The sequence below is a fragment of the Microtus pennsylvanicus genome, chromosome 11 (genome assembly GCF_037038515.1).
Source record: "Microtus pennsylvanicus isolate mMicPen1 chromosome 11, mMicPen1.hap1, whole genome shotgun sequence".
Lineage (NCBI taxonomy): Eukaryota > Metazoa > Chordata > Mammalia > Rodentia > Cricetidae > Microtus > Microtus pennsylvanicus.
The window spans coordinates 91,462,601-91,479,799 of NC_134589.1; the positions used below are offsets into that span (position 1 = coordinate 91,462,601).

The following is a 17,199-nucleotide window of genomic DNA, read 5'->3' on the forward strand; positions in this document are numbered from 1 at the left end:
GCAAAATTCAAGATATTATTTTTTTCCTGCTGTGTAGTACTCCATTGTGTAAGTACCACATTTTCCTTATCCATTCTTCGGTTGAGGGGCATTTAGGTTGTTTCCAGGTTCTGGCTATGATAAACAAAGCTGCTATGAACATAGTTGAGCACATGTCCTTGTGGCACGATTGAGCATCCTTTGGATATATACCCAAAAGTGGTATTACTGGGTCTTGAGGAAGGTTATTTCCTAATTTTCTGAGAAATCACCACACTGACATCCAAAGGGGTTGTACCAGCTTGCATTCCCACCAGCAATGCAGAAGTGTTCCCTTTTCCCCACAACCTCTCCAGCATAAGTTGTCATCAGTGTTTTTGATCTTGGCCATTCTTACAGGTATAATATGAAATCTCAGAGTTGTTTTGATTTTCATTTCTCTGATGACTAAGGATGTTGAACATTTCCTTAAGTGTCTTTAGCCATTTTTGATTCCTCTGTTGAGAGTTCTCTGATTAGGTCTGTACTCCATTTTTTTAAATTAGGTTATGTGATCTTTTGGTGTCCAATTTCTTGAGTTCTTTGTATATTTTGGAGATCAGACCTCTGTCTGATGTGGGGTTAGTGTAGATATTTTCCCATTCTGTAGGCTGTCATTTTGTCTTGTTGACCGTGTCCTTTGCATTACAGAAACTTCAGTTTCAGGAGGTCCCATTTATTGTTTCTCTCAGTGTCTGGCTGCTGGGGTTATATTTAGGAAGTGGTTTCCTTTGCCAATGTGTTCAAGGGTACTTCCCACTTTTTCTTCTATAAGGTTCAGTGTGGTTGGCTTTATGTTGAGGTCTTTGATCCATTTGGACTTGAGTTTTGTGCATGGCGATAGATATGGGTCTATTTTCATTCTCCTACATGTTGATATCTAGTTATGCCAGCACCACTTGTTAAATATGCTTTCTTTTTCCCACTTGATATTTTTTTGCTTCTTTATCAAAGATCAAGTGTTCGAAGATGTGTAGATTGATATCCGGGTCTTCTATTCGGTTCCATTGGCCCTCCTGTCTGTTCTTATGCCAATACCAGGTGTTTTCAGTACTGTAGCTCTGTAGTAGAGTTTGAAGTCAGGGATTGTGATGCTTCCAGAAGTTTTTATTGTACAGAATTGTTTTGACTATCCTGGATTTTTTTACTTTTCCATATGAAGTTGAGTACTATTCTTTCGAAGTATTTGAAGAATTTTGCTGGGATTTTGATAGGCATTGCGTTGAGTCTGTGGTTGTTTTTGTTTTGTTTCCGAGACAGGGTTTCTCTGTAGCTTTGGGACCTGTCCTGGAACTAGCTCTTGTAGTCCAGGCTGGCCTCAAACTCACAGATCTGCCTGCTTCTGCCTCGCAAGTGCTGGGATTAAAGGTGTGCGCCACCACCGACCGGCTTGTTTTTGCTTTTTAAAAAAAGAGGTGGCGGCAGGAAGATGATGAGTTCAGATCCTCAGGTACATAGTGAAGTCAAGGCCAGTTTAAGCTACATGAGATCCTGCTTCACATTCTGACTCAATTGAGAATACAGAATAATGTACTGATATGTGTGTGTGTGAAATAAGCAACCTTTGAGTAGCAGATGTCTGTAAGTTCAAGGCCAGCCTAGTCTACATAGTGAGTTTTAAAATGAAATGTAGGTGGTATAGAAATAGCTTTGGATAGGAAGCATAAAGTGATAGTTGATTTGGCAAATCTTTGCAGACAAAGACCATTGCTAGGCCTTACTGCAGTGTGTGTACTGGTCTACTGCCCACTGTTCCTAACCACTGATGGTCATTCTCTAGGCTGAAGCCTCCCCTCCTGCTATCCATCACATCTCTGTACCTTTCACAGCCTGGCATAACTTAGGCAGATGGCTCCACTGTCAGGCGGCAAACCCATCTAGGTGCCATATGTTCCAGATTTCCTGGGCTTCGTTGCTCTCTCTCTTGGTACCTGATATTTGTTCCCATGCTTTCTGTCCTTTGACCCAGTTCTAAAACATCATCTTTCAACCCTATGCTAGACTGTTAAGTGGTCCCGGAGTCAGCAAGACAGTTTATCTCTGCTTTCAAAGGAGGTTAGACAGAAACTGGTGAAGACGGACGCCCTACCAGATGAGCATAATCTGGTTACCCAAACCGGAAGCGAGCCACTCTTATCTACCCTGGCGTCCTTATCGAGATTCCTACGAAGGGGGGGAGGGGAGGGCGGCCGGCTGGATTAGGGCGGAGCCTGGATGATGACGTGATTCGCACACTACGGAGCAGGTCTTGGTCGCTGTGCTCGATTGGGTAGCCTAACCGGAAGTGGACGGCCGTCTGTCCGGAAGGTGTGGGACTCCGAAGCGGCGGCAAAAATGTTTGGAGCGAAAGCAGACTACCGGCTACCTACGGACTGCGCGCGCCGGTGGGTCTCGTGCGAAACGAGGGACTGGTGCGGGCGGGCGCGGGGTTCCGAGGCTCACATGGTACTTGTCCTCAGGATAGTGGCAGAGGTGCAGGGCGCCCTGGACTCCTGCGCCGAGCGGCAGCGACAGTTGGAGCAGAGCCTGCGCGTTTCCAGGCGGCTGCTGCAAGTCTGGTACGCGGACCTTGGGACCTATCTAGGCCCTCCTCGGAATCATGCAGAGCCCCAGGAACTGGAAGGCCAAGTGCATCTGCACACGTTAGAAGCCGGCTACCATTACTATCCCTCTTTATTCTGCAGAGTCAGAAGCTGGGTATCTGTTGAGGGGTAGGGTCTGGTTGGATCATGCCATAGCTTCCCTGTCTTTGCAGGGAACCAGCCAGGGCCCTAGCTCCGGAGCCAGAAACCAAGGAAGAGGCCCCAACTCCAGGTAAACCTCAGCTGCTTTTTCCACGTGCTGCCCCTGGCCTTTCTCTCGCAAGTTGTCATGGGGGCTCCGTCCAGGGACAGTGAAGCCTGGTTCTTGACTTTCGCAGCATGCACACCGAGTGCTCAAGACCTCAGGGAACTGGAGCTTCTGACCCAGGCACTGGAGAAGGCTGTACGAGTGAGGAAAGGCCCGTCTAAGGCTGGACAAAGAGACAGAACCCCCAGCCTGACTTCTGCATCTAATGCAGCCGCTTCTGGTGCCACTGCCCCTACCCATTCCCATCCCTCCAGCCAGGTTGGCGGCCGTGCATCAGGTGCCAGATCCACCAAGGGTGCACAGCGGGCCACAATCCCTGCCAAGGACTACCCCAAGGGCAGACCTCTGTCAAGGGGAGATAGGACCCATATGAGAACAGGATCCCAAGCTGCCGGGTCTGGACCAGGCCTCAAGGACCAACAAATGGCCCCATCAGCTGTTCCTCGTGCCACAGAACCCTTCACACTGAAAGACAAGGGGTAAGCTTCCCAGACCCTAACTGGAGAAACTGCGTTCTGTCTGTTCAGATCTTAGCAGAGCGTTGAGCTGAATGGGGAAGCTCTGGGTACACGCTCCGTGTCACGCAATGAAGCAGGCAGGGTAGAACAACTGGTTGAGATGGCATCAGGTTTGTCATTCTGGAGCCTGACCAGCCAAGGGGCTTTAGAGGGGCTCTGCATGGCTTGGGTGTGTTCTTGGTGCTTGATGCCCTTTCTTCTCTCTGGACTGGGCCAGCACCCATACTACTCCAGAAGCCCTTTTCAAGATGCTTGTCAGACAGTTAGTTAACGGAGAGGGGTGGAGGAGGTTCGCACTGGTGGGTTCTGAGCCAGGAGTAAGAATGACAGCCCTAGAATGAGAAGAGGCTGCTCCAAGCATTGGCTTCTTTCTGACAGGACTCTCCTACAATTACCTGCCGCATTCAGGAAGGCGGCTTCCCAGAATTCCCGGTAAGGCTGAGTGGGGACTGAGAGACGGAAACATCACTAACATTAGGACTTGCAAACAGAACCCTGCAGCAGGCCTCTCTGCTTTTGCTCTCTCGGGGTCGAAACAGCTTCTCTGTGTAGCCCTAGATGTCCTGGAACATACTCTGTATACCATGCTGGGTTCAAACTCTCAGAGATCCGCCTGCCTCTGCCTCCCAAGTGCTGGGATTAAAAGTTTGTGTCCCTGCCACTTGACTTATTTTTTGTTTCGGTGTGTGTCTGTGTTCCTGTGGGCACCCCACCAGGAGAGGGTGTCAGATCCACCCCTGGATCTGAAGTTACGGGTTGTTGTGAGCTGCCTAAGGTGAGTGCTGGGAGCCGAACTCATGTCCTCCTCTCTGAGAGTAGCAAGTGTTCTTAACCACTGAGCTGTCTTTCCACCCCTCAACCATTCAATTCCAGGCTGTCTTCCTTCTGGAATGACAGGAACAGGCCCTGTTCCATAGCGGTGCTGTAAGGGTCAGACAAGATGGCGCCTCTCAGGCGTTTGCACCGTGCCTGGCACAGCTCTACCCTGCCCACTTGTCTTTGTCAGTATCTCTAGGTTCCCTGAGGCTTCTGCAAAGCCATGCACCCAGGGATATGTGCCCCTGTCCATCTTCCCCTACCTCTTAAGGTCCCTTGTTGTTAGTTAAAATAACCTTGCTCCTCCTCTGGGGCCACCTCTGTACCTGTTCCAGTCTGTGGGCCCAGCTTGGTGCTGTACAAGCCAGTGACTCCACAGATGCCACCAGAGCCGCCAAAGCGCAGTTCCTCCAAAAACTCCAGCTGGCTGTATCCTTACTGGCAAGGAAGAACCGGGGGTTTGTGGCTCTGAACTTGGCAGGTTTGGGAAAGGGCCACTGTGGCGTGGCAGTGGTATCTCTCCCAACCCACCTGTGGCCACAGGACAGTTTCCCTGACTAGTGTGCAGTCAGGCTGCTCCAGCCACAGGCCTGGTGCTGCTGAAGTAGAGGCTCATGCCCAGAGCCTGAGGAAGGCCTGTACACTGCTGAGACTTCATATGCAGAAGGCACTGTCAGCAGGTCAGTGGGCCTGACGGGAATGGTGGAGGGTGGCAGGCAAGGGTGGCAGGGAGGCTTTGGGGACCATCACGGACTCCCCTTGCCCTCCTTAACTCGTGTAGCCCCCACTGACTGGACGCAGGAGTACCGATGCTTGCTGGTGCTGGAAGGACTGCAGGCCGTTGTGGGACAGTGTCTCCACAGGATCCAGGCGCTCCAGACAGGTGAGGTGCTACTGCATGTACTGAACTCTGGACTGGATCAGGCATTTTAACCTGCCCTGCCTGTGACTGAGTAGGCACCAGCCAGGCCCAGGGGCAGGCAAACCCATCACACCAAATACACCACAGCCTGCCACACACTAGGCTGGTTTTTTGTTTTGTGTTTTTGTTTTGTTCGCTTGTTTATTTTTTGATACAGGGATTGTCTGTGTAGCCCAGGCAGTAATGGAACCTACTCTCTAGACCAGGCTGGCCTCCAACTCAGAGATCTTATTGCTCTGCCTCTCGAGTGCTGAGATTAAAGGTGTGTGCTACCATTGCCCAGCTTACAGGTTGTTTTAAAAGCTTGACTTTGTATCCCTTAAAGCCAAGGCCAATTGAGAGTAGGAAAGAGATACCTGGAAAACTAAGTACTAGCCTGTAAGGAAAGAGAAATTTTAGTGACGACTGCTGCCCCATGAAACTATAAATGGCTGTTCTCGTAGCTGTGACAGGAGGACTGTCAGGACCACGTCTTGTGGAGAAGCCCAGCCAGGCCTCGTCACTCTGTGGAGGAAAGATGGACCCTTCCTGGAGCCCTGAGCTCCTTCTCTACTCTAGCACCAAGGAGCTGCAGACCGTGGCTACCTTGAAGCTTCGCGTGGCCATGTTAGACCAGCAGATCCATCTAGAAAAGGTACTGCCAGCAGGAGGTGGTGATGTGTACCTTGGTTCCCGGGAGCCAGTGACCTTACTAGGCTGGCACTTGAGCCCCCTGTGAGTCAGTCTCAAGAGAAAGACCTGGGAGAAGTTGTGACTGTGAGCCTCTGGGTCTCCGTGTGAACTGGAACATTCTCCAAGTACATTGTGTGCCCGGGATGCTTAGTATCTCAGAAAGAAAGAACGGAGAATGGAAGCTTGTCCCAGGATTTCCCACTGGGGGTCCCTGGGCTAGCGCCCCAGGATAGAGTCCCACTGAGGCTTTGGCCCTGTACTGTTCCCCAGGTTCTGATGGCTGAACTCCTCCCTCTGATAAACACCCAGGAGCCAGGAGGGCCACCTTGGCTGGCGCTGTGCCGGGCTGCATACAGTCTGCTCTGTGAAGGAGGTGAGCACTTCCTCACGGTTCTTCGAGACGACCCTGCCGACTAAGCGGGCTGGGCAGAAGTCCCTCTGGGAGAGTGCCCTCCTCTCAGCTCGAGTGTAGTGAGCAGGGATTGAAGGATTTTCCTGTTTGGAGGAGCTAAGAGCACAGAGAGAGCTGTGACTTCCCCTGGGAAAGCTGGGTGCTCAGGGAGGCTGTCGGGGTGCTCCCTCAATGCCACATAACCACCAGATTTTCTGGTCAAGGCTCAGCTTTCTGCCTTCCTGGGAAAGCCCTTCTTGACTGCCATTACTGCCTCACTGTAGGCCCACAAGCTACTTGTATGATACTGGAGCTGCATATTTATATGGCTTCAGAGTAGGGCTTAATTTCGCATTCTTCTTTCTTTGTGGTTTTAAGGATTTTATCAATTAAGGGGCTTGGATACACCTATAGTCAGTCTCACCACTGGGGAGGCTGAGGCAAGGCGGTCCTAAGTTCAAGGCCAGCCTGAAACCCTGTCTAAGATTAAATAAATAAAGAAAAAAATATATCAAGTAGAATTTTCAAAAATATGACTGTCCTTCTGCATAAGGGAGGGGAAAAACCATTAACGCTTGCTCCCTGGGACCCTGACGTCTCTTCCCCGTGTGCACACTGCTGCACTGAGCCTGTTAAAGACAACACCACCATTAGCCGCCTCAGAACAGACTTGGCTCTGCCCACAGCCATCCCAGGGTCCACCCTCACTCATCAGGTATTAGTTTTGTCGCAGTATTAGTGGGGTCTCTACGTCCTGCTCAGTGCCCACTCGTGGCATTGTCACCTCATTTGCCCACTATTGTAAGAATTGTCAGTTCCCTGGGAAGACGAGAATGGGCAGGGGGCAGAATGTGGGTTTCAGCGTGGATTTCTTGCTTGGGATTTTCTCAAAGATTCTTTTTATTTTCTTGGTTTTTCAAGACAAGGTTTCTCTGTGTAACAGCCCTCCCCTCACTGTCCTGGAACTTGCTCTGCAGGCCAGGCTGGCCCGTAATTCACAGAGATGCTCCTCTGCCTCCCAAGTGCTGGAATTAAAGGCGTGCACCACTAACACCCAGCTCCTGCAAGATTCTTAAGGACTCCCAGCCTCAGTTCCCCAGAGTTTTAAAAACCATTTTATTTTGGGTGCTGCAGAGGTAGCTCAGTAGTTAAGAGCATCCACATTATGGCTACGGCTGCCTGTAACTCCAGTTCTCGGAGATCTGGTGGGTTCTCTTGGCCTCAGTAAGCACTGGGCATTGTGGTACACATACATACATGCAGGCACAGCACCCCCATATGATAAAATAATATATTTTGGGGAGGGGGGTTGAGACAGGGTTTCTCTGTAGCTTTGGAGCCTATCCTGGAACTAGCTCTTGTAGACCAGGCTGTCCTCGAATTCAGAGAGACCCACCTGCCTCTGCCTCCTGAGTGCTGGGATTAAAGGTGTGCGTGACCACCACCCAGCTTTAATAAATAAATTTTTATGTGTATGTGGGTTCCTGTATGTGTGAATGTGCACCTTGTGTTTATCTGATGCCTGCAGAGGTCAGAAGGCCTCAGATTCCCTGGACTGAAGTTGCAATTGATTGTAAGTTGCCATGTGGGTGTTGGGGACAAAATCTGGGTACAAGAGTACGAAGTGCTTTTAATTCCTAAGTCATCTTTCCATCCCCTAGACTTTTTTGTAAATGACCTTTTTTCTTTTTTTATTTAACATAGTTTCTTTATTGAATCTTTAGGAATTTCACATCATGCACCCCAATTCTGCTCACTTCCCAGTCTCTCCATATTCTCCCCTCCTCCCTATAATGGCCCCCAAAAGAAAATTTTAAGAATCAAAACAAGTAAGCAAACAAACAAATCAACCCAACAAAACAATGGCAACAAATCAAAAAGAAAGCTCTTTGCTCCTCCATCTTTCCCGCCTCGCCAGCGCCATCCTGGTGGATTGAGAGCCGCAGTTTGTCCAGTCAGCTCTACTTGAAGTGAGTCACTGGTCCGGTTCAAGGCCTCTGGTTTCTGTTGCACCATCATTGCTGGGTCCTCACCAAAACTCTCGGATATCCTGCAGTTACTGCTCCCTGGGACCAGACCCTTCACTAGCTCCAGCAGGACTTAGATGGGGTAGGTGCTAGTGTGGCCTAACCCAGGTCCAGATGTCGGCCTGGCTGGGAGTTCACTGGGGCTGCCCCCACGGAGCCAGCTCCCCTAAGCCCATGCTGTCAGGGTCAACTCCTCTCCTGAGTGGGTGGGAGGGGGCAGGTCTCGGCAGCATCCGGTGAAGGGCAAGGTTGGTTCTGCATGGCTTGATTCCATCATGTATTGTTCCCGTGGCCCCCTGAGGTGACACAGGCCACAGACATCAACACAGACACCATCTGCAGTGGGAAATTGGACCCAGACATGACCCTTGTATCTTGGCTCCAGGTAGAGGCACATCCTCGGATAGGATGGTGCTGGAATTAAAGGTGTGCGCCATCGCCCAGCAAGACCCCATCCAAAAAAGGAAAAACAGATTTTTTTATTTTTGTTTGTTTTGTTTTTGTTTGAAGCAGGGTTTCTCTGTGTAGCTTTGGAGCCTGTCCTGGCACTAGCTGTACAGACCAGGCTGACCTTGAACTCAGATCTGCCGGCTTCTGCCCCCGCCCCCCTTGCTGGGATTAAAGGCGTGTGCTACCACCATCCAGCTAGTTTATTTTTTTTTTTACTTTTTTTTTGTTTGTTTGTTTGTTTTGTTTGTTTTTTCGAGACAAGGTTTCTCTGTGGTTTTGGAGTCTGTCCTGGAACTAACTCTTGTAGACCAGGCTGGTCTCGAACTCACAGAGATCCGCCTGCCTCTGCCTCTCGAATGCTGGGATTAAAGGCATGCACCACCACCGCCCAGCCAGCTAGTTTATTTTTAATTGTGTGTGTATGACAGGGCTGGAGAGGTGGCTCAGCAGTTAAAAACACACTGGCTGCTCTTCCAGAGGATCCAGGTTAAATTCCCAGCACCCACATGGCAGCTTACAATTGTCTGTAACTTCAGTTGCAGGGGATCAGACTCTATCACACAGACATAAAAATAAGTATCTGTATGACCTGTGTGTGGGTTCCCTCAGAGACAAAAAAGAGGACATCAGATCCCCTGGAGCTAGAGTTGAAGGCTGTTGTGAGCTGCCAGATGTGTGTGCTGGGCGCTGGTCCTCTGGAAGATCAGCATGTGCTCTTTATGTTTTCTTAGACAGGGTCTTTATGTAGCCTTCACTGGCCTGGAACTCAGTGTGTAGACCAAGTTGAACTGAGACAGAGAGCCACTTGTCTCTCCCTTTGGAGCACTGTGATTAAAGGCGTGCGCCACCTGCCTGAAATCAAGTATGTGTTCTTAACCACTAAGCTATCTCTTCAGCCCCTGTTCCTCAGACTCTTCTTATCAAGGCAGGATATCACTGTGTGGCTCAGACTGGTCTCCAACTCCTCGGCCACTTGCCTCTGCTCACGGGTATTGGGATTTTAAGTATATATGAAGAGTCCTTAACACATCCCAGGCATTAGTTTGAGCTGCCCACTAGCATTGTGTAGACGGGGTCTGGAGCCTCACTAAACTAGAGAGAGAACAGGGACCTTCCACAAGGGACAACAGCCTCTGTCACGGGAGTTACTGCTCTCAGGGGCCCCCCACAGGTCGTGTGCCAAGAAGTAAAACCATGTCTATGGAGAGCCAGGTAAAGTGTATGGGTGAGGGGGTGGAGTGGGTGATGGTGATGGTTAAGCAGCTGGCTCTGGTTACCAGCAGGTGGCCCTCCTTAGAAAAGAAAGTTTTTACAAAGGTCAGTCTGGCCTGCCAAAATCAGTCAAGACACAGTCCTGGTCAAGGGCGTCAAGGGAACGAGAGACAGTAGAACATAAAAAACTATGGCCGTCCTTGGACTGAGACGTGTCTCCTGGACACCAGAAACCAGGAATCTGAGGAAAGAGAGGAGGCTGCCTCTCCCTGTCCAGCTAGCACCTAGCCCCTTATTGAATCACCCATTAAACTAGCCAAGCCCTTTTTGGTCACTCCACTGCTGCCTGGACGGTGTATGCCCAAGTGCTCTGATCCAGAGGAGGTCTTAACCCTGCCAACTAGTCATTTCCCTCCCTAGGATCCCTTTCCATAACAGTCTACTCAGAATCATTCTATCGACCGGTTCACTTGGTTTACTATCATTCCTGCTGTCTCAGTGTCCTGCCCCGGTGCTGGGTTATAAATCCTAGAAGGGAAAGGCACTGTCCTCTTCCTGGCCTGCCTCTGGGGAGCTGAGTACTCCTTGACCTTCTTACCTTCCTCCAATCTCGGCCCCAGTAGTATCCCACCGATTGTTCTAGGTGCTCAAAGCCTTAGAGGTGCCCTGGATGGAGTTAGGGTATTTGTGAAGGGTTCATGAAGACGGAGGAAGCACTTTAGATATTACACACACGCACCCACGCCCACCCAATTCCTTGCCAGAACCAGGAGGAGGCAGTGGAACTCTCAGGCATCAGGGACTAATTGTTTCTGACGTGGCAGAGCAGGGTGTAACCTGTGGTGGGCATTCTTACCATCGCCACCCTCATTCCCGCCCCGGATCACGGCCACCTAGTGGGAAACATGGGAACATCAGAGCCCTTGCCCAAGCCCACCCTGCCAGACCTGGCATCCACAGAGTCCCCTGGAGCCCTGCACACCCTTTTCTTGGCCACCGGCGGTGCAGGGGGCTCCTGGCCACGCTGCGTCCTGCCCTTCGGCGCACTGGTCGTGCTGGCCGGTGCAGCTGGCATGGGCATCACCTTCTCGCTGTGCGGGCCCTGCCTGGATCTGGTCCAGAGCATGTTGTCTGTCTGCTCTTGGCGCGGGCCTCGGACTCCTGTCCGCCACCTTTCTGTGCTGGTGCACTCGGCAGCGGAGGGCTGGGCTTGCGGAGCAGCAGCGAGAGACCGGGGCACCCTAGGCCTGTGTGCGGGGCCACCTCCCAGTGAGGTCTAGGCAAGGAAGGTGCTGTATTTCAGTGTAGTCGGGGCACAGAAGACCCTTCCTAAACTTTATTTTCGAACCCTCAAGAGGTAGGGAGGGCTACAGAGAGCCTTTACCCTCTCTCCTCCCTCTCTGCCCTTCCCCCTCACACCCTCCCTCCACCCACCGATGCTTTTGAGCTGGGAGAGCTGATTGTTGCGGCAGAGCTGGCCCGACTATGGAAGGGGAGGAGGTTCGCAAAAGTCGACGCAAAGGTGCAAGGAGAGTGTGGAGCTGCCTGCCTTCTTCACCAAGTCTGGGTCCCTGGAGACATAATAGGCACTCAGTAAATGTTTGTTCAAGGCAAGAACAAGTGGGGGCCAGTGTCTGAAGTGGACAGTGGGTCTTGGGCTGGGTAGGGGGTTATTTGAGAGGTCAGCAGCTCCCTGCGGCCTGAAACTGTCACTCTCTATCATTCCTTGCCCCCTCAAAGCCAGCTGCTGAGACTGGATGGGGGTGAGAGTGCAGAGCTGGAGCTCTTGCAGGTGTGAAGCGGGGACCTGGAGCCTCTTTGTTGCAGAAAGTGCCTGGAGGGGGTAGGAACCCTGAGATGGAAGGACTAAGAGGCCTCAGTCAGGGGCCGGGACAGGTGGCTGGGTCCACAGAGAGTTCTAAGCCTCTCTTGGAGACTGGAGAGAGCCCAGGACACCATCTGCAAGAGTAGCCCTGGGGCCAGAGTCTGTGCAGAAGGCAATTCAATGGCCATTTGAGCCCCTGTCCTGTGCCCTCCCCGTCCCCTAGGATTTGATCAAAGCTGAGCCCAACACTAGCTTCCACCCACATCAGAATCCAGCACATGTTTTGCAGACCCCAGAAGCCACAGCTCACAGGGAGGCTGGGCTGGGGACAAAGCAAAAGGCTGTTCCCCTCCACAGTTGGCTGACAGTCTGGGGACTCTAGTAGGGGGCTTGAAGTTCAGAGGCCAGCCTGGGTTTCCCCCGAGGCTTTTCTCCCATCCTCCACCAGAGCTCCTCCCATGCCTATGAGGAGGGTGTGTAGAAGGACCTAGAACAGCAGTTCGCAAGCCACAGATCATCACCCATTTCAAGGGCTCACCTAAGCCCATGGGAAAACAGACATTTGCATTGAAATCTGTAACAGTAGCGAAATTACAGTTATGAAGTCATAATGAAAATAATTTTATGGTGTGTGGGGGTCACCACAACATGAGGTACTGTATTAAAGTCACAGCGTTAGGAAGGCTGAGAACCAGTGGTCAGAGAGAAGGTGGTGGGAAAGGGTTAATTCTGAACTTGACCTACGGAAGAGCACAGCTTCAGCCCATAACTGCCTGTAAAGGACACATTCTGGTTCCCTTTAGGAAGCTGAAAGGCGGGGCTCTGTGCCTGTGCAGGTGAAGAGAGGAGCCACTAGCCCCTCTCCGATGTCTGTTCCGCCATTGCCCATTCCTGCCTGTAAGCACAGCAGGCCTGGGAAAGTGCCTAGGGTCAGAGTCAGCTGTTCTACAGGCCAAACCAAGTATCCACCAGCCTGTCACCCTGCTTCTTCAAAGGTCTGCCTCAGCCACACCCTTGGTCTGTCCTGGGAGGGTCCCAGCGTCCTCGCTCCACTATTGCTTCTCTGAAAAGCAGGGCGCTTCTGTTTCTTTCCTTTTTTATTGTCAGGAACACTCATGCACCATGGTAGCTCTGAGTGCACAGGCATACCCATATGGCCTCTTTTACCAGCTGCAGGGACTGACTGGCCTGTGGTCAGCCTCCCTTCTGAAACTAGGTCTTTGGGCCTCAGGACTGCCCCCAAGATGGGACAATATTTCTGCCCACTCTTCATGGAGTCAACCCCAGCTCTGCCTGGCCTGTCAAGGACAAAGGCAGTAAGAAAAGCATCTTTGGTTCCTCTTGGCAAGGATCTCAGTTACAGCTGCTCATCTCCAGCTTGTGCCCTGGCAAATCATCTGGGGCGTAGGCTTGTTTCTCTGTTCAGATTTACTAGGATGGATACTGTCAGGTTCAAGGATTCTGAATCTGATTCATTTGTGACCAGCCCTTTTCCGTGTGTCAAACCCTTACCTTTCCATGCCCTCAACAGGTGGCCAGACCCTGAACCTCAAGGAGGGGCCAGCAAATAGACTGTACTCCCGGCCCACTTTCCAAATTTGCAAGTCCTTCTGGACAATGGGACCATCATATGACGATTATTCACCGAGACCCAGGAATGCTTTAGGCTGAGAGTGGCCTGATCCCATTGAGGAACAGTGATCACAGCACTCAGCAGAACCCAGGTGCTCCCTAGTGGAACTCCTAGCTTAGGATGATAGCTCTGTTGGTGCATCAAGTCTTCCCAGCAACTCCGCAAAGCATGGCAAGCAATAGGCATTTTGGTTGATAAGGAAACTGAGAAACTCAGGCCACACAGCCAGAAATCCAAACAGCTTGGATTTGAAATCAGACCTGCGTTCTTTCTGCTAGAACAGACTACTGCCTTGGGGATACCCTACAAGAACGCCAGCCCCAACTGTGTTCCCCTATTCTGGGTAGCATCCAAGACTTCAAGCTTCAGACCTAAGGTTGTGCCTGCATGATGTGCTTCTGGGAGGAGTGGCCCAGACCCCAGCCCAGCACGTGGCACCACCCCAGGAGCAGCCAAAGCCTGGCTTCAGGCCGAGGACCCTGCTGGGTGGTCCCTCACGAACTGCAAGGCTGCGCTGCCCCCCCCTCCCGTCAGCGCATTCCTGGCTCTCCAGCCCCTCCCCCGGCTCTCGGGCCTCCCAGCCCCCTCCCGCGCTGGCCCAGCCTGTGTCTGAATCTGCTTCTGATTCTGGCTGTCGGGACCAGGCCCCCTCCCCTTCTTCCTTCCCGGGCCGAGCAGCTCCGCCCCCGGCTAGGACCAGGCTCGCGCCTGCTGAGCCCCCCACCCACTTCTGGCACAGCTCCTCCGCCCTTGCAGCAGCCAGGAGGAGGCGGCAGCCCCGGCGCCCCAGGCCCCGCCCGCCCAGGGCCCTTCCCGGGAGGCCGGGAGACCTGCTCCTCCTGGCCCTCCGTGGGTGAGTGCTGGCGGCCGGCGGCGGGTGGGGCCTCCGCTGGCGGAGGCACCGGGAGCGGGGGCGACGCCTGTCAACGCTCCAGGCCTAGCAGAAGGACTCGCCAACATCCCTGCTGCTGTGCTTGGCCCCGGGCGTGCCCGTGGCTGCTCCCACTTCTGGGCCTGTGCTGGGGCCGCCCGGGGGCTCTGCTATTTTGGCACTGCAGATCCAGCAGGCAGAGTCTCGGACTAGACTCTCTCCTCGAGGGCAGAATCGTTGGGCGGAAGCTGGCTGGTCACCACAGCGGCCACGGCCATGCCCACCTGGCCCTGGGGGCTGCTGCTGACCGCAGGCACGCTCTCCGCCGCATTGAGCCCAGGGATGCCGGCCACCGCCGACCCCTGCTATGATGAGGCGGGTGAACCCCGCTGTTGTATTCCGGGCCTAGTGAACGCTGCTCTGGGCCGAGAGGTGCTGGCGTCCAGCACGTGCGGGAGGCCGGCCAATCGCGTCTGCGATTCCTCGGACCCGCAGCGGGCACACTCTGCAGACCTCCTGACCTCTGCTCCGGGCACTGCAAGTCCTCTCTGTTGGCGCTCCGATTTGCTGCAACGGTCACCCTTCAACGTAACCCTCACGGTGCCCCTGGGGAAGGCTTTTGAGCTGGTCTTCGTGAGCCTACGCTTCTGCTCGGCTCCCCCAACCTCCGTGGCCCTGCTTAAGTCGCAGGACCATGGCCGCAGCTGGGTCCCCCTGGGCTTCTTCTCCTCCAGCTGTAGCCTGGACTATGGCCGTCCGCCTGCTCCTGTTGATGGCCCTGCTGGTCCAGGGCCAGAAGCCCTCTGCTTCCCAGCCCCCCAGGCCCAGCCTGATGGTGGAGGCCTTCTGGCCTTCAGTGTGCAGGATGGCAGCCCGCAGGGCCTGGATCTGGACAACAGTCCCGTGCTCCAAGACTGGGTGACTGCCACAGATATTCGCATATTACTCACAAGGCCTGCCACACTGGGGGACATGAGGGACCGGGAGGTCACAGTCCCTTATTCCTACTCAGCCACTGAGCTCCAGGTGGGAGGTCGATGCAAGTGCAATGGCCATGCCTCACGGTGTCTGTTGGACAGCCATGGCCACCTGATCTGCGACTGCCAGCATGGTACAGAGGGCCCTGATTGCAGCCGCTGCAAGCCCTTCTACTGTGACAGGCCATGGCAGCGGGCTACAGGGCAGGAAGCCCACGCTTGCCTTGGTGAGGCCTTGGAGGGTAGCCTGGGGACTTCTGACCAGGCAGGGCTGCTCCTGACTGATCCCTCCCTGCAGCTTGCTCCTGCAATGGCCATGCCCGGAGATGCCGCTTCAACATGGAGCTGTACCGACTGTCTGGGCGCCGCAGTGGGGGTGTGTGCCTCAATTGCCGGCACAATACTGCTGGTCGCCACTGCCACTACTGCCGGGAGGGCTTCTACCGTGACCCAGGCCGTGTCCTAAGTGACCGCCGTGCCTGCAGAGGTGAGCCTGCCACCCGCATGCCTTCTTGCCTTACTTCCCCAGTACCCCGGCGCACTCCTGAACCAGTCCCTCATTTCTGTCCTCAGCTTGTGACTGCCATCCAGTTGGTGCTGCTGGTAAAACCTGTAACCAGACCACAGGCCAGTGTCCCTGTAAGGATGGTGTTACTGGCCTCACCTGTAACCGCTGTGCCCCAGGCTTTCAGCAGAGCCGGTCTCCTGTGGCGCCCTGTGTTAGTGAGTGACCCTGCCCTGTCTCAGTCACCTCAGCCAAAGCAATCAACTACTGCTGTCTATCTGTCCCCTGAGCCCTTCAGATGCCCCTGCCACCCCATCACAGACTATTCTCCCACACTCCTTAGAGACCCCCGTCCCTGGACCCACTGAAGAAAGCAGTCCTGTGGAGCCACAGGGTGAGTGGACGCCGGAGTCCCAGACCGGTATGACCTTGGAGAAGGGGGCTATAGGAGACCAGTATGGGGGAGAGGCATGGAACTCCGCTAGCCTCCACCCTTTCCCCCTAGACTGTGAGTCACATTGCAGACCTGCGCGTGGCAGTTATCGAATCAGCCTGAAGAAGTTCTGCCGAAAGGACTATGGTAGGCTGCCTCACCTCAGCCCTTCTATCTCGCCCCCCAACTCCTCGACCCTGGCTGTACTTCAAGCCTCATCCTCTCCTCGGGTCTCCCACTGATGCTGGCTCCGCCCATTCAGCAGCTATATCTTCAATGTACCTCCCTCTAGTGGGTGACCTCTTTATGTCCTTCCTAAGCCGGGTGGGTATTCTGTGCTTCTGCACACAGTCCCTTCCCGCCCTACCCCGCCTGACTCGCTTTCTCACGCCCTCTCCCCTCCCAGCGGTGCAGGTGTCAGTGGGTGCGCGCGGCGAGGCCCGCGGCGCGTGGACACGCTTTCCGGTAGCAGTGCTTGCTGTGTTCCGCAGCGGGGAGGAGCGCGCTCGGCGCGGGAGCAACGCGCTGTGGGTACCAACCCTAGACGCCGCCTGCGGTTGCCCGCGCCTCCTACCCGGCCGGCGTTACTTGCTGCTGGGGGGCGGGCCCGGGGCTGCAGCTGGAAGCACAGCGGGCCGGGGACCCGGGCTCAGCGCAGCCCGTGGAAGCCTCGTGCTGCCTTGGAGAGACGCCTGGACTCGGCGCCTCCGGAGGATGCAGAGGCGCGAGCGGCGGGGGCGCTGCGGGACCGCGTGAACCTGCGAGCTGGGCGTGGACAGGGCGGGCACTGCTCTTATCTCTGGGTGTGTTTATCAGTGCGTCCTGCTGGAAGTGTCACGTGCGTCGCCCTCTAATTTCCCCCTTCCTCCCCAGCACATCTTTTAACTTCTTTGGTGACGCCCCATCCCTAACACAAAGGTATGTGAAGGCCCCTAAGAGCTACCAGGAGGCACCCAGAGCAGTCGTCACCCTCAAAGGACCGTGATCTCATCACCCTGGCTGCCTACTACAAGGCTTATCCTGATACCCGACTTCTCTTAAAGGTTGTGAACAGCCCCGCTCCCAGGGAATGCTAGGAT

General features: G+C 53.9%; 2 protein-coding genes across 5 annotated transcripts; both read left to right on the plus strand.

Moving 5' to 3' along the window:
• The first annotated feature begins 2,299 nt into the window (after positions 1 to 2,299).
• Positions 2,300 to 8,824, plus strand: Tedc2 (tubulin epsilon and delta complex 2). 4 transcript variants are annotated; one of them, XM_075941667.1, is made up of 11 exons: positions 2,300 to 2,402; positions 2,478 to 2,576; positions 2,774 to 2,832; positions 2,939 to 3,347; positions 3,765 to 3,818; positions 4,538 to 4,631; positions 4,771 to 4,882; positions 4,984 to 5,085; positions 5,568 to 5,758; positions 6,067 to 6,169; positions 8,106 to 8,824. In XM_075941667.1, the coding sequence occupies exons 1-11, from the start codon at positions 2,353 to 2,355 to the stop codon at positions 8,159 to 8,161; spliced, it is 1,329 nt and encodes a 442-aa protein (XP_075797782.1). In that variant the 5' UTR covers positions 2,300 to 2,352; the 3' UTR covers positions 8,162 to 8,824. The 4 variants fall into 4 exon arrangements, with proteins under 4 accessions (XP_075797782.1, XP_075797781.1, XP_075797783.1 ...); XM_075941666.1 differs by lacking the exon at positions 8,106 to 8,824 and adding an exon at positions 6,566 to 8,080; XM_075941668.1 differs by lacking the exon at positions 8,106 to 8,824 and having other exon boundaries at positions 6,067 to 8,080.
• Positions 8,825 to 13,955: 5,131 nt separating this feature from the next.
• On the plus strand, positions 13,956 to 16,895 carry Ntn3 (netrin 3). The gene is made up of 6 exons (XM_075941670.1): positions 13,956 to 15,409; positions 15,481 to 15,669; positions 15,756 to 15,905; positions 16,031 to 16,081; positions 16,193 to 16,267; positions 16,527 to 16,895. The coding sequence occupies exons 1-6, from the start codon at positions 14,482 to 14,484 to the stop codon at positions 16,874 to 16,876; spliced, it is 1,743 nt and encodes a 580-aa protein (XP_075797785.1). The 5' UTR covers positions 13,956 to 14,481; the 3' UTR covers positions 16,877 to 16,895.
• Positions 16,896 to 17,199: the final 304 nt, after the last annotated feature.

Bases quoted from the DNA above. Each gene is read 5' to 3' on its own strand.
- Tedc2 (XM_075941666.1), top strand. From the start codon at position 2,353: ATGTTTGGAGCGAAAGCAGACTACCGGCTACCTACGGACTGCGCGCGC. The intron at 2,833-2,938 runs GTAAACCTCAGC...TGACTTTCGCAG, and splicing joins GGAAGAGGCCCCAACTCCAG to CATGCACACCGAGTGCTCAA. The intron at 3,819-4,537 runs GTAAGGCTGAGT...TACCTGTTCCAG, and splicing joins GCGGCTTCCCAGAATTCCCG to TCTGTGGGCCCAGCTTGGTG.
- Ntn3 (XM_075941670.1), top strand. From the start codon at position 14,482: ATGCCCACCTGGCCCTGGGGGCTGCTGCTGACCGCAGGCACGCTCTCC. The intron at 15,410-15,480 runs GTGAGGCCTTGG...CCCTCCCTGCAG, and splicing joins GGAAGCCCACGCTTGCCTTG to CTTGCTCCTGCAATGGCCAT. The intron at 16,268-16,526 runs GTAGGCTGCCTC...CTCCCCTCCCAG, and splicing joins GTTCTGCCGAAAGGACTATG to CGGTGCAGGTGTCAGTGGGT.